At 42.2% G+C, this 13,994-nt stretch overlaps 1 protein-coding gene across 9 annotated transcripts in view; it reads right to left on the minus strand.

Annotated features, from left to right (window-relative positions):
* The window catches only part of CADPS (calcium dependent secretion activator), a 454,766-nt gene that overhangs the window by 218,355 nt on the left and 222,417 nt on the right, over positions 1 to 13,994 (minus strand). For all 9 annotated transcript variants that reach the window (XM_069473767.1, XM_069473764.1, XM_069473765.1 and 6 more), the window contains one exon: positions 11,161 to 11,282. In XM_069473767.1, coding sequence (XP_069329868.1) covers positions 11,161 to 11,282 — 122 coding nt within the window. The remainder of the gene's footprint in view (positions 1 to 11,160; positions 11,283 to 13,994) is intronic.

The raw sequence follows: 13,994 nt of genomic DNA on the forward strand, positions 1-13,994 counted from the left end.
TATTATAGATGTTATCGCATTGATTGGCTATGATGGTTTTCTATGTGTTTACATGATCACTGAGTATGTACATTTCAGAGATTCTAGAAATGACTTTGAAATAACACTTGTCTATTCGGTCTCCTAAAGGCAAGTTGAAGCTAAAGGTATATAATAGATTTTGAGTGAACCATAAGGCCAAGGGCTAACTTGGATGCATCTTTACCAAATGATTTAAACTTGCCTTGTCTGTGTTTGTCTCATTAGATTGTAAGTGTTGTAAGGGTAGTTCTGCTTTTGTTCACTGCCGTGAACATCTTGAAGGCACAATGTGTGTAGTGCATAGTCTCACAGAGAAGTGAGATAAATGAAGGAAGGGCTGATGGAATGAAAGGAGGAGTCTGGCCAGTGGGATCTTGTGCTCCTCTCTGTGTGATCTGATTCTCTTCCTGGTTTACAAGTATTTGTGGGATCACCAGGCCCCTGGGAGGAGTTCTGATCACAACCAAAAGAGCACAGTGAGTTTTTCTAGAGGCTGCCATTTCTAGACACCAGGCTGGGTTTCAGATTCATTTTGTTTAGGATCTCTTTAAATCAGGAGAAAGAGAAGCATTTTCTAGGTCCCAAGCTACATTTGGCTCAGCAGAAAATCACCTAATTTTGCTCTTGGGGTAGAAATAGGTTGAGTGATTTGATGCAGCAGGGAGAAATACAAGGTGACATCACACGGCAGGGCAGAACTGGGACATTACACCCAGAGCCTCCTGCCTCTAATTCTTCTTTCCTAATAGTGCTCAAATATTGATACTGCAACTGCATTTTATGACTCTGTGTGTAAAGTCATGGTAGACGGGAGCTCTCTTTTTATTCCTTCTATCTCTCTAGTAAGTTTACAGAAGAGCATCCAAAACAACAAAACTCTGCCTTAATAAGATTGCACGGCAGCCTATTTGCTAAAGGTCAAGATACCCTCTGATTTACCTAGATTTAGGTTAACTTGTGTTGCATTTAGCAATTCCTTGGTGGGGGAGGGTGTATTTTGCTCATTACTTGAAAACTGACAGTAGTTTGGTATCAAAGGTTCAGTTTGTTTTTCTGGATTTTTCTATTCTTTTGGATGTTTTGCAGCCATTTCCTGTTCTTTCAGACACGGAGCACTCATTGGAGTGGTGAAGTCTCCACCATAAATATCTTTATGGCCATCAGTACTCTAAAGAGGTTTCCAGCCCATCGCCTGGGGCCCCTTCTCAGCTTTTCCCACAGCCCTTCACCTCTTGCCACTGAGGCTTAGCTCTGAACCAACCAAGATTATTGACCATCCCTTCATGGAAGGCACTGTAAGAAAACTAGCTTGACATGCAGAATCTTCCAAGAACAAGTAAGCAATCTACAGATACATGCACACATCCCAAGGGAAACTGACAAAGGGGACCTAACTGAGAGATAAAGTGTCTTTAACGTCTTTAGTTCACACCAGCTGACTTTGATGGCTCGTGCTGATTTCTTTTTTCACCCTGGGTCCACTGACAACAATCATGATAAAGATGAGAATAACATCCCTTACATTTGTGCCAAGTGCTTTGCATATGTTATTAAATTTGAAACCTTATCAACCAGCCTGTCATTAGTCTCATAAGTGAAGAAATTGAGGTTCAGAAGGATTCAGTAGCTCACCCAATGTAACAATGTTAGCAGCACAAACGAGATCCAAACTAGGGGCTCTCTCGCCCCAAAGCTTTTTGCTTTTATGCCTATGCTCACCTTTATTTTCCATACAATCACGAAAATGTTTCCAACCTGATTCCAGCTATCCAAGGCTGCCTGAAATAGCTGCCCCACCCCAAACCCTCTAAACTGGAAGCTACGGGGTGGGGTGAGAACTTTTAAATCCTTACCAAGGAACCCAGGTAACTTTGAAGGACTCCAGAGTTTGAACACCAGAGCCCCAGAAGTTTCCAAACACCTTGATGACTGGCATCATGCCAAGACGCTGTCTTCCCTGGAGAACCCACATTCATCTGCATCCTTGTAGTGAGGGGAGTTTTATGGCACAGTGCGGGTGGGGGGGGTTGTTATAAGACAAGTAACTTATGCATGCATAGAAAGTATTATCTTAGCTGTACTCTAACCTCTCCTGAGCAAGGGCATTGATCAGACAGAGCAGAAAGAACAGGTGCCTGGAGACCCAGGCTGCAGAGGGCTCTGACCCTGGCTGTGACTCAAGGAGGATGCCACGCCATTTGATTCCTCTTGCCTTTGAGAACCAGCTCTTGTATCATCCCATTGACCACAGCCCACCCTAAGAGTCTGTCCTCTGGCTCTGGAAAAAGCATTCTGGCAACAGTGCTCGTTTCTTCTTTGGCAGACTTGGCCATCTGCTTTCCCAGTGTTTGGAGCCCGGGTTTGCAGAGTTGTAGGATTTGGGGGCAGGCTTCCTAACTTCTCTGGGCTTCTTTTTCCTTCTATGGAATGAGGAGACAGTGGGTACCTATTTCATTACAGTACCATGTGGGATTCAGCGAGATTATAGTGGGTTTTTGGCTGTTAATACTGTTTCCTGAGAGGTGACAATATGCTGGTCATTGAACTCAGCTCTTAACATAGATGATATCATTTTTCAACAACAACCCCATTGGGCAGGCTGTTTTTGTCTCCCTTTCAAATATGGGGAAACTGAGGCTCAGTGAAGAGAATCTACTTGTCCCAGGTTATCCAGCTGGTGAGCGTTGAAGCTGGGATTCAAACCCAGGCCTGTCTGACTCTTAACCATATGGTACCGGTTAGTTCAGTGCCTGGCATCTGGTAGATTTCAATAAATGGGAGGGGCAATTGTTATTGATCATGACTCCCACAAGGAGGGTGATCGTTACCATTAGTGATGCTCCTGGGATTGTGTAAGTGCCTCAAGGGCAGGGGCCACCTGGGGCTCATCTGTAGACCCACACACGTAGCACCTAACAGTGCTGATGCAGATGGGTCGAATTATGCCTGCTGAGTGTCTGTGCTGAGGTGGAACACCTGCACGGGTGTGAGTGACTGCACCATTTGGGTAGTGGCAGTGTTTGATCCCACAAAACAACTGAATTTATGGAAAGGAAATGAGCCCTTTTAGATAGTTTTGATGAATATTCAGTGCTAAATAAATTACTGTCTTCTTCATTTATTTTTTTTTTCTTTTTAAGAGACTTGGTCTCGCCATATTGCCCAGGCTGATCTTGACCTGCTGGCCTTAAGCGATCCACCTGCCTCAGCCTCCCAAAGTGCTGGAATTATAGACATGGGCCACCACACCTGCCCTAAATTACCTTCTTTTCGTGGTCTGATTTCTCTTAGAAAGGTAGGGTAGCACATGCTTGGGGTTGGCTTCTGGCTCAGGTATTTATTATCTGTACAACTTTGACCAAGTCACAACCTCTCCACATTTCAGTCTTTCCATCAGTAAAATGGGAAGAGCAATAGCACCTATGTCATAGGTTTTGGTAGGGCATTACATAAGATGATACCTATGAAATACTTAGCACCTGGCACACAGAAAGTGTGGAATCAGTGTTAATGATTGTTATTGTTAATGATTACTATCTTAGACCCAGGCTACCTTTTTTCCCCATCTCCTCTTCCTCCCTCCAAACAAGAATAAAGCCAGGATTACAATAACCAACAGGATTACTATGTGACAGGCACTGTTCTAAGCCTTTTAGGTACGTTAATTAAATTTTCATAAGAATGTGGAAACTAAAGCACAAAGAGTTACATAATCTGCCCAAGGTCACACAGCTGAGATATGGACCCAGCTCTCCTGATTTTGCTCACTTGTCTGTGACGCCATATGGCTGCTGTGCATCGATGGGTCTAAATCAACCATCTCGTTTTATTCGTGAGGATTTCTACACTGCATCCCGTCTTTACAGGTAAATAACTATCTGGCATTCATTCCCTCCTATGTTTTCTCTGATCACTAAACAACAAATATGGTAGTTTTCTACACATGGAAGAAATGTATTAAGTTGGATTTCTACTGAATAGTGATGGAAAATCAGTCCAGTTCTTAGATTACTCCAGATGTCAGTGGCAGGCAATCTTCTCAGGCAAGGCATTAGAGAAGCTGAATCAGAAAGGAAATGGTCTACAGTCACTTAGTCCTTCAAGGGCTGTTAATAAAAAGTACATTCTTGTTTCATATCTTCCCAGGATTGGACTACTCATGAAATCAGAACTTCCATGGATTTTTCACATTTAGGTGGAGTATCAGTGTCTAACCGGCAAATTCCAGCCACCACTTGATCATCCTATTCTGGAACTACCAACTCTAGAAATTTCACCAACTCAGAGTTAGTTGCAATTCCTGAAAACTCTGCCTTAAGCTCTGTCACTATGACTTTTCTCTGGACCAGCTGGATGAAAGAATTATAGAATGATTGAGATGGAAGGGGTTTTCGATATCACTTCTCCAGACTTGGTGAAGTCGGAAAACTTGGTGGCTTACATTAGACAGACTGGCAAATTTATGATGGCGTCAGGGGCAGAACTTGGAGCTCCTTCTCCAAAGCTTGTTCTCTAGCACCCAATTCCTCCCCACCACCTACCCTACTGTCTGTTGTTCTGCTATCCTGCCTACCTTCATCCTCCAGCTCACAAGCAAACACAAACTGGTCTTACGTAAGCACTGGGGCTTCTGGACCAAGCTTTCTGGTCTGAGAGGCAGGAGAGTGAGCATCCCAAACTGTGATTATAATTTTACTTCCTCCCAACCCACATATCTTCTGGGAGCCTAGCAAAATCAAAATTCTGGGTCAGTGTTGGTTTTTACCATTTACGCTTTAATTAAATCTGAAAGAAACTAAGCTTTTCTCAGGAAGGAAAAACAAAAGAAATGGTATCCAAGTTTCCACTACATGATGTCTCTGTATCTGTGTCTCCTGGACTGTGAACTTGGGCATGGAGTGTTGAGAAAGGTAAACAGCAAAGGAGCTGATTCTCCAGAGGTCTCATTCTCTTTTCCATGCGATAGCTTTGAAGTTCTCAATAGCTATAGTGGCTCCTGGACAATTTGTCACTCTCTGCCCAGGAACTCGGATTTTTGCAAGCAGCTTTTCTCCACGGCTCTATGACTTCAAAGGTCAAGTCTGTATTATGCCTCACTCTCACACTAATGCCTGGCAAACAGTATGTGCTCAGTAAATATTTGTTGACCCATGTATCTGTGATTCCAAGTTTTTTTCTGGTCCTTTAAGATGCTTCAGGTTTCAAGATGGGAATCCAATCATACTCACCCTGGCTTAAACTCCCCAAGTGGCTTCTCCAGGGTCTTGGAATGATGTTTAAACCCTCCACGTGGTCTGTAAGGCCCTGAGCTGTCTGGCCCTTTCCCACTCTTCACATTCTTCCTGTAAACGCTCCCCCTCATTGACTAATCTCTGGTCATATTGTTCTCCTTTCTGGTCAAGAAACACATCAAACCCCTTCCTACCTCAAAGCCTTTGCACCGGCTGTTCCCTGTGCCTGGAATGCTCTTTCCCTGGTTTTCTAATGGTGGGCTCTTCCTCACCCCTAAGTTGTCAGCTCAAGCTCTACCTACTCCAAGGGGGCTTCCTTGGCCACAAGAGTAGCCTGCACCCCCATTACATTTTACCACAGCAGCCTGCTCATTTCTTTCAGAATGCAAACTATAATCTGTTATTAACTTATGTATTTATTCATTCATTTGTTTATTGCCTATGTCCCTTAATAGAATGTTCGTTTCACAAGGCCAAGGTTTGATATATGATATTCGTAGCTGTAGCCCCAGCACTAGTTGGAAAGCATTCCATCTACACTTGTTGATGGAATACAAGTGCCAGCTCTTGCGTATCACCCATTCCCATCTAAATGTCAAAGGAACCATCCAGGAAAGATATTCTGCTTCTGTTTAAACCATTCCAAGGACCAGTACACAGAAAACATTTTTGGTTAAATTGGAAAAAGAGGTACCATTAAGAAGATGATAAATGATGCAAGCAACTGAAGGGAACAACTTCCTTTTCTGACTTTGTAACTGACTCAATATGGTAGCAATTTAATAGAAGTCTATTTCTATGAATAATTTGGGCATAATAAGTCTAGCCCATTTTGCATTGCGCCATGGAGACAAATAATACATTTCACAGAAGAAATATGTTTTTTTTTTTTTTTTGAGACAGAGTCTCACTCTGTTGCCCAGGCTAGAGTGAGTGCCGTGGCGTCAGCCTAGCTCACAGCAACCTCAAACTCCTGAGCTCAAGTGATCCTCCTGTCTCAGCCTCCCGAGTAGCTGGGACTACAGGCATGCGCCACCATGCCCGGCTAATTTTTTCTATATATTTTTAGCTGTCCATATAATTTCTTTCTATTTTTAGTAGAGATGGGGTCTCGCTCTTGCTCAGGCTGGTCTCGAACTCCTGAGCTCAAAGGATCCGCCCACCTCGGCCTCCCAGAGTGCTAGGATTACAGGCGTGAGCCACCGCGCCCAGCCTAGAAATATGTTATAGACAGTCGTTATGTTTTGTTTTTGTCTTTTGTTTTAATATGGTCTCATCAGATCAGGTGTCACTGAAAAGCACTGGGGCTACGGCAAGATTTTCCAGTCAGGGCATTTTATTTTCTTATTCCCTTGGAATATATAAGGTTCCCAAGTTTGATTGTATTTTCTAATTCCTGGCAATAATGAAATCCATATGGCATGAAGCCCGTGGCTTATCAAGGAGTAATGAACTTGTTAAATAATCAAATGCCAAGTGGCATCTTTAGTTTCAATTCAGAAGAATATAATTTCAGAAAAGTTAGCACAATACTGGGTTGCTAATTCAAGCTTCCTTTCTTTTCAGCAATCTTATTTAAATCTTCTGGTATGTAATCCTCTGGGGATGCTTTTTTTAGAGGATAAGTTATACTACACAACACTACTAACAAAGATAGTAATTTTGGAGTATGTCATCTAGTCAGGGAACATGTCAGATTTCTTTATATCAATTTTTCCAAATTAAAGTAATTTGCACACCTTCTTTAATCTCTGCCATTTCCACACACCAACACAAGTTACTGTCATGATTACTTTTTATCATACCCAGGTACCACCTGTGCTATTATTCACTTAATATATTTGATTTAAATTAATTCGCTTTTTTAAATGTTAATATATTTCTTTAAAAGCAAAACTTACGTCACTGCTGTAAAAGACAAAGCAGCACCACCAGCGTGAATGGAAGGGAAGGGAGCTGCAGTGAGATCTAAACAATACTCTGAAATCCTACCTGGTGCTGTTGCCTGCAGTAGGCTCTCAGCCCAGGCCGGTGGAGGGGTTAAAGACCTACTAGTACCAAATTTAAATGTTCTCTTTGACGTGGTAAGAAGAACTGAAGAATGAATGGAAAAGGGGCATCTTCCTTTTCACATGATTTGATGTCATTCAATTCCATGTCTTGGTAATTCTTAACACAATCTCTGTTATCAGCACCGGTAAGAGTGCCACCCTTTGAAAAACATTGCCTTAGGGCAAGAAGAGCCCTCTGCTCTATTTCAAAGGAGGTGGGCAGATGTGCCTGGGTTCTTGAATCCACAAAGAATTTCACTTCCTCATCTCCATGCCTTCCTGAGAGCGCTGGCCTAACCACAGGATTTCAATTACTTCTGCCTGGGCACCCACTGGCTTCCCATCAGAAGCAGAAACAATGTGTTGCAAATGGAGACAATATTTTTAAAGAAATATATCGCATAGTAACTTTGATCATGTGTTCTCCTGGTTTTCTATGTTAAAAACCTAGGAGAGAAAGACAACAGAATTGAAAGAATACATAGTCTGCTTGAAAATGATTCACATATAGCAAACGGACGGATAAAATGAAAGATAATTGTTGGGGCCACAATTTAGCTGAGAGCATAAGAGGTGGCCCCTACCTACCACATACACCATTTTTCCCAACCACAAAGTATATTTAACTCAAGAACACAGCCTGCTTAAATTATGCAAGTGATCCAATATGACCATGCTGGGCAGGGCCCTTGGTATAAGTGAAGAGATGGCATTGATAAAGGAGATGAGGGATGTCCAGTGTCTAATTCCACACATTAGCATTCTAAAGAACATGCTCTTAGACAAATTGGGTTATGTACTGTACTGCTAGATTTGGCACTATATTGAAAAGAAAAAAAAAAAATGACAACAGCCAAATTCCTTGAAGACATGTGACAGGGCAAGATGTTATGGTTCCAGTTACTGGGTGATTTGTGAGTAATACATAAAACAAGCTTGAATGGAATTTTAGTTTTAGAATATATAAATAAAGCATGGGCATCAGTTAGCTGTAAGAATAGTGGAAGACAAGATTCAGAAGATGAATAGGGCAGGCAAAGGGCTAAACCTGTCAGATGATGAAGTGGAGTTATTAGGACCAATTAAAGATAACCCCTAAAAGGATACTTTTCAGGATAATCAAAAGCAAGTAGCAGAGATGACAGGTGGAGATTAGCAATGGGATAAATGGTAAGTAGAATGGGGGGTGGAGTGGAGGTGGAGAAAAAGCGGAAGGAATAAAAGCTTCAAAGAAATGGTGGAAAGCATTCTGAGTCATTCCAAACTAGAGAGGCAGGGAGAAAATGGACCTGCACAGACAGGCTCATTCATCCTACCAGATAAAACTGGTGGCAGAGGAAAACTACCAGGACTGAACTATGACAAAGACGAGCATTGGGAAAAGAATTGTGGATTTAGAAGGAAGATCAGTAAAGGGTATAAGGAGAATCTATACGCAAAGGATAAAGGAAGAGGCAGGAAGAAACATGAGCGCTGTCAGATTTCAAACTCTGGGTATATCCCCTTGGCATACCATAGAAATGGCCAAGACAGTGCTCAGACCCCTTCCCCTCCCATGGCAGACATGACAAGTTGATCTTGGCACTATTGTCCTCTGAATACAGATTTGGCCTCAGAACCCTTTTCAATAAATACAGCACTCTAGGTAGTCACTACTGACAGATTTGACTTGATCATGGCCACGAAACCTGTATTCTTAAGATATTGAAGAACAAACAAATTAACAAACCCTCTGTAGGGCTTTGGTAATATTTACTCAACTGATTGAAGGGGAATCAAAGAATACATTTCTCGCTAGAAAACCAAAATGTTTCAGTGTGAGATGTTTATGTGTATGAACATCATAATCCACATGTACAGCTATAAGTAAATATATATATGAGAAATGAGTATTTCAAGTAGGTAGACCCAAACAGCGTATAATTATTTATAATCTGTAATTTTGTTTTAATCATTCATAAGCTCATGAAAATCAACTCATCATTTTCCCTGGCAACTGAAACCTTTACACCAAATAAAATGATAGAAAATACATTTGGAGTTAAAATAGCTCCTATGAAACAACAGGCTGTTGGAATAATCAGAGCTTTCTCCTTCCTTCTCTTCTTATAACACCATATTGGGCCCACCATCTTAAAAGGTTGGCAGAAACACCAAATAGGTTTTTCTTCCCCCATATATCACACATTTTTAAAAAGCACATATAAATAGTGCAGCATAGCATAATAGCATTGAAAATGATCAGACTATTTGAGGAAAAATTGGGATTTCATCAATGGCAGTAAAAAAGAAACTGCATTTATTGTCAGTTTGAAACTAAGTTGTAAAAAACAGGGGAGGAGGGTGGCATGTGACAAAGTGCATTGGTTTCCATTTCCGCCGCACTCACTCATTAATTTCACCCAGCTTCTGAGCATCTGAGGCTTTTGCCTATTCATGCAAAGAACCACTTGAAGGCATACAATGCCCTCAGATTTTCTCTAGTCCAGGAAACATTCAGTGCTTTCTTTGAACTATTTTGTTTGAACATCCTGGTAAGTTATTCATGTTCTGCCAAACAGCTCATAATGCTCTGGGCGAGGAGGGGCAGTGAGCTGCTACTCGAGGTTACCCTTTTGATGACTCTTGTATGAATCAACACCAACACAAAAAGATGCTCATTAGCCTAGGCTGGCTTAACTGAGACAGACAAGGAAGGGAGCGAGGTAGTGGGTAGGGAGGGAAGGGAGCAGTGATCTCTCAAGAATCTTTGAGGCCTGACAGTCTGTTGACATAAATGAATGAACCGTCGTTGTTCCTGTGGACCATTGCGACAGGATCCTCGCTGAGCTCCTGCATGACCTCTGGCCCCCTTCACTGCAGCCAGAGCGATCTTTTCAAAACACATCTCTAACCCTGTCTTCTCATGCTTTCCCCCCCATGGCCTAACAAGGACCTCACGGTAGCACCCCTGCCTGCCTCTCTGGCAGTGTATGGCACCCCTTGATCTCTAAACTCCAGCCCCATTGGCCTTCTTTGAATTCCTGCTTCTCACAGGGCCTTTGCTGACCGAGGGCCTTTGCACAAGCTATTCACCGTGCCTAGAATGCCCTCCAAGCCCACCTCTATTCCTCAACTTTCATAGTTTTAGCTCGAATATCTCGTATGTCCTAAGGAAGGCCTGTTCTGCATCTGTCCCCCAAACTGGTTCACTTCCTCCTTCCTACCTAGCTCCTCTCAAAGCACTCTTTCTTTGTCACCATTTATAACTTTATAATTATATATTTGCATCATTTCTTTTCTGATGCCCCCACTAAACTGTGAGCTCTGCAGGGCGACAGCAGCGACTGTTTTCCTCTCGACTGTGCAAGGATACCTTGTTTACACACACAGTAAGCATTGACAAAACTGTGTTGACCTAGTGAGTTAATGTATTCTATTCAATGTAACCTACTGTGTTCCTACTATGTTCACAAATAAGGCACATAGAGAAAAATTTTGAAAAATATATACCTTAAACCAAATATTATTTTAAAAATGTAATAAAGCAAATTTATATCAAACTCTCCTGCACATCATATTGAAGAATGGAAGTTGTGACTAAACCCTCAAAGGTGAATACCTAAAGCCTCCAGAAAAAAGACTGTTTCTTTAATTTTCTTCACTCCTCTGCTTGTTATGGCTGAGAATTCTTGTTATGGCTGCCAAAAAAAAAAAAAAAAAAAAAAAATGTAGGCAAGTCATCTGTTTTGAAAAATAAACAAGGTATAGGTCTTTTAGGATCTCCTGGGGAAGCCAGACATTTACTCTGGAGTTGGCCAAAAGAGAACCAATGGCAGCAACCTCTGTAAAATGAATCGTGGAGAAACATAACTTACGTTGGTTTGGATGCCTCAGCCTGGTCAGTCTGCAGTTTCTCTCCTCCTTCTACCTCCATTGTGCAATACACGATGCGATTCGGAGCCAAGGATTTGAGGCCCTGGACTTCCATGATCACCACCTGAAAACAGAATCACACATAATAGAGGTTACTGGCAGTGCCCATGGGCAGCATCACCCAGAGGAAAATACACAGATGGGAAGAAGTTACAAAGAAAGCCACTGTGTATCTGATGGCTTCTGTCAGGTATCTACCAGCCATGCTGGGATCAGTCTAGCATGAAGATGTGATTCCTCGTGGTGTAGCTTATTGCCTCCCAGGTGGAAAGACAAGGCTCACTAATTCAGATGCTCACAGCGGCCAGACAGATAGTATAAATGGGCTACTCTTTTCGTGTTAAATAAATAAGCTCATTTTGTCATTTCCCCCCAAAAATAGACTCTCTCCTATTTTCTTTAAAAGTAGTCTAATTGTGTGCAAGGTGACAGTCCATTTCACCTTGTCGATCCTCATGGTTGTAGTTACTGCTTATGCCCTTTTTCACCTGATGAGCTGCACCTTCCGTCTAAAACCCTGCCCCAATACAGCAGGAAGTAGCTCAATCACTATATTGCCCCTCCTCCCATAGATTTGGAAGGGTAACATTGACAGTGGGGAATATGGAACAGAGAATGGCCTGAAAAAGGGTAAAGATGTTTTCTGTCTCTTCAAAACCCCTCATCCCTTTTTGAGAAAACCTACATCCCTGCCTCAGGCCAGTGGTCGGAAGGGGCAGGAGAGTGTCCTTTGTTCTTTGTGCCATAGGAGATGGCTCAGGGGAATTGCCTGAGGTCATGAGACTGTCTTGGCTGAGGATGGGATTAATCAGGACCTTTAAAAGCTCTGTACTTCTGCTCAGAAGCAGGACGTCGGTACTTTGAGATAGGAATCTGCCAACTTCCTGATTTGCCAACAATTTAATAAACTTCTCTTTCCTTCTCTTCAAAAAATTAAGAAAAAAACAACATAAAAGTAGTCTAGCTTTTGATTCAGCACTTAACAGAGACATGGGCTCATGAATTCACTTTTCTCTTTACAATCAGATAAGCAGCAGTACAAGTCCTAAGACAAAAGGCAAGTGCCATTCAGCATTAGAGCCAGAGATGCGATAGAGAGTGGTGGGGACTGTGGCAAACTGGAAAGCGCATGCTCCACCTAAAGGGAACAGCTGCCAGTTGAAACCCATTGTAGCCTTGCCTTTCCCCGGTTTGGAGTTACCACATACCTCATTTTTTTCCTACCAGAAAATGGAAACCTGAATCAGAATCACAGTCAGAAACCTAATTTTAAAATGCTGACAATAATCCAAATGGGGTGGAATTACAATACACAAATTCTGCACAGGCCAACGCTGTTGAGTCAAAACAAAAACATGTCTGCAGCTGCACAGTCTCTGGTCTAGATGGAGGGAAAAGGCTGGTGTCACCATGCACCAAGATATATCATTTACAATTTCTGTCCTTTCCCACCACTACCCCAAACTCCATTCAATCACCTGCTATTCTGATCTTTAGTGGTATGCCTTGTCATGAGAGAAAGAGAAAGAGAAAAGAGAGAGGTGAGAGGAAGGAGAAAAGATAAGAAACTGATTAAAAAATTGGAAACAAATGACCTACATCAGAGATCTACAATGAGTAATGAACAAAATGACTCAATCGTACTCCAAAAGAGGTAATGGCATTACACAAGGAGGAGAACATGGGTAGGCAAAACATGTATATGTTTTTAATGGGCTTGATTCAAGGAAGCACAATACGGCTAGCATTGAGCCAGGACTCAGCAAGTCATGGATTGGCTGCTTAACAGCCTCCTGGTTCTGAAACCCAGTGTGAACCAGGATCACCTGCAGGGCTCGTTAAGCCAGAGCTTGCTGGGCTCCACCCCCAGAGTCTCTGATCAGTAGGTCTAGGCTGGAGCCTGGGACTTTCCATTTCTAACCATTTCCCAGCTGCTGCTGCTGCTGCTACAGCTTTGAGAACCACTATACTGCTCATGTGATGTTGTTGGGCAAATGACTGGATGTTGAAATCCCTTTATTTTTGAAAAAATGTCCAGGGCCTCAGTTTTCTTATCTATAAAGTGGAGGTAATAATATGTGTCCTGTGGCTGTTTTGTGAAGATCAAAGAGAGGACAGATGTAACTGAAAATTTTTACACTGGGGAGAACCATACCAATGGAAAGAAAGGGAAAGCACAGTGGAAAGAGCAAAGTTTTTGGAATTTAAACTATCTGACTTCAAATCCTGAGTATGCATCTTCACTAGCCGTGTAATCATTTGCAGCTTTCTTAATCTTTCTGAGGCTCGTTTCCACATCTGCAAATACCTTTGAAGATGGTTGTGGGGATTCACTGGGTTAATGATGATAAAGCATGCAGCCCATAGTGGCATTCTAGAATTACCTGCTGCCTTTCCTCAGCAGTACTCTTCCCGCCCAAGGCCATGCCTTTGGACATCCTTGACCTTAGCTCCTGTGTTGCAAAGTTAACTACTCTCTGGTGTCCCTTCCAGCCACGCAATTCTATACTGAACATAAAATATGTCTTGTGCTAACTTGCAAATCAAATCCTCTCTCCCCCTTTTCTTGCCTCCCCCTGCCGTACCCCCCAAAACACATTCACAAATAGATGCGCAATGGTTTTTGCTGGCAGTTTTGCTATGAGCTGCAATTTACTGTTCTAATTTAAAAGTGTTTGGGAATCCTATACTTGTATTTACAACTTAAAGTCGTTTGAATCATGTATACATGGGAATACGGTCGGGGCCTTGCCCACATCTATATTTCGGATAATCA

Source organism: Eulemur rufifrons, chromosome 7 (genome assembly GCF_041146395.1).
Source record: "Eulemur rufifrons isolate Redbay chromosome 7, OSU_ERuf_1, whole genome shotgun sequence".
Taxonomy (NCBI): Eukaryota; Metazoa; Chordata; class Mammalia; order Primates; family Lemuridae; genus Eulemur; species Eulemur rufifrons.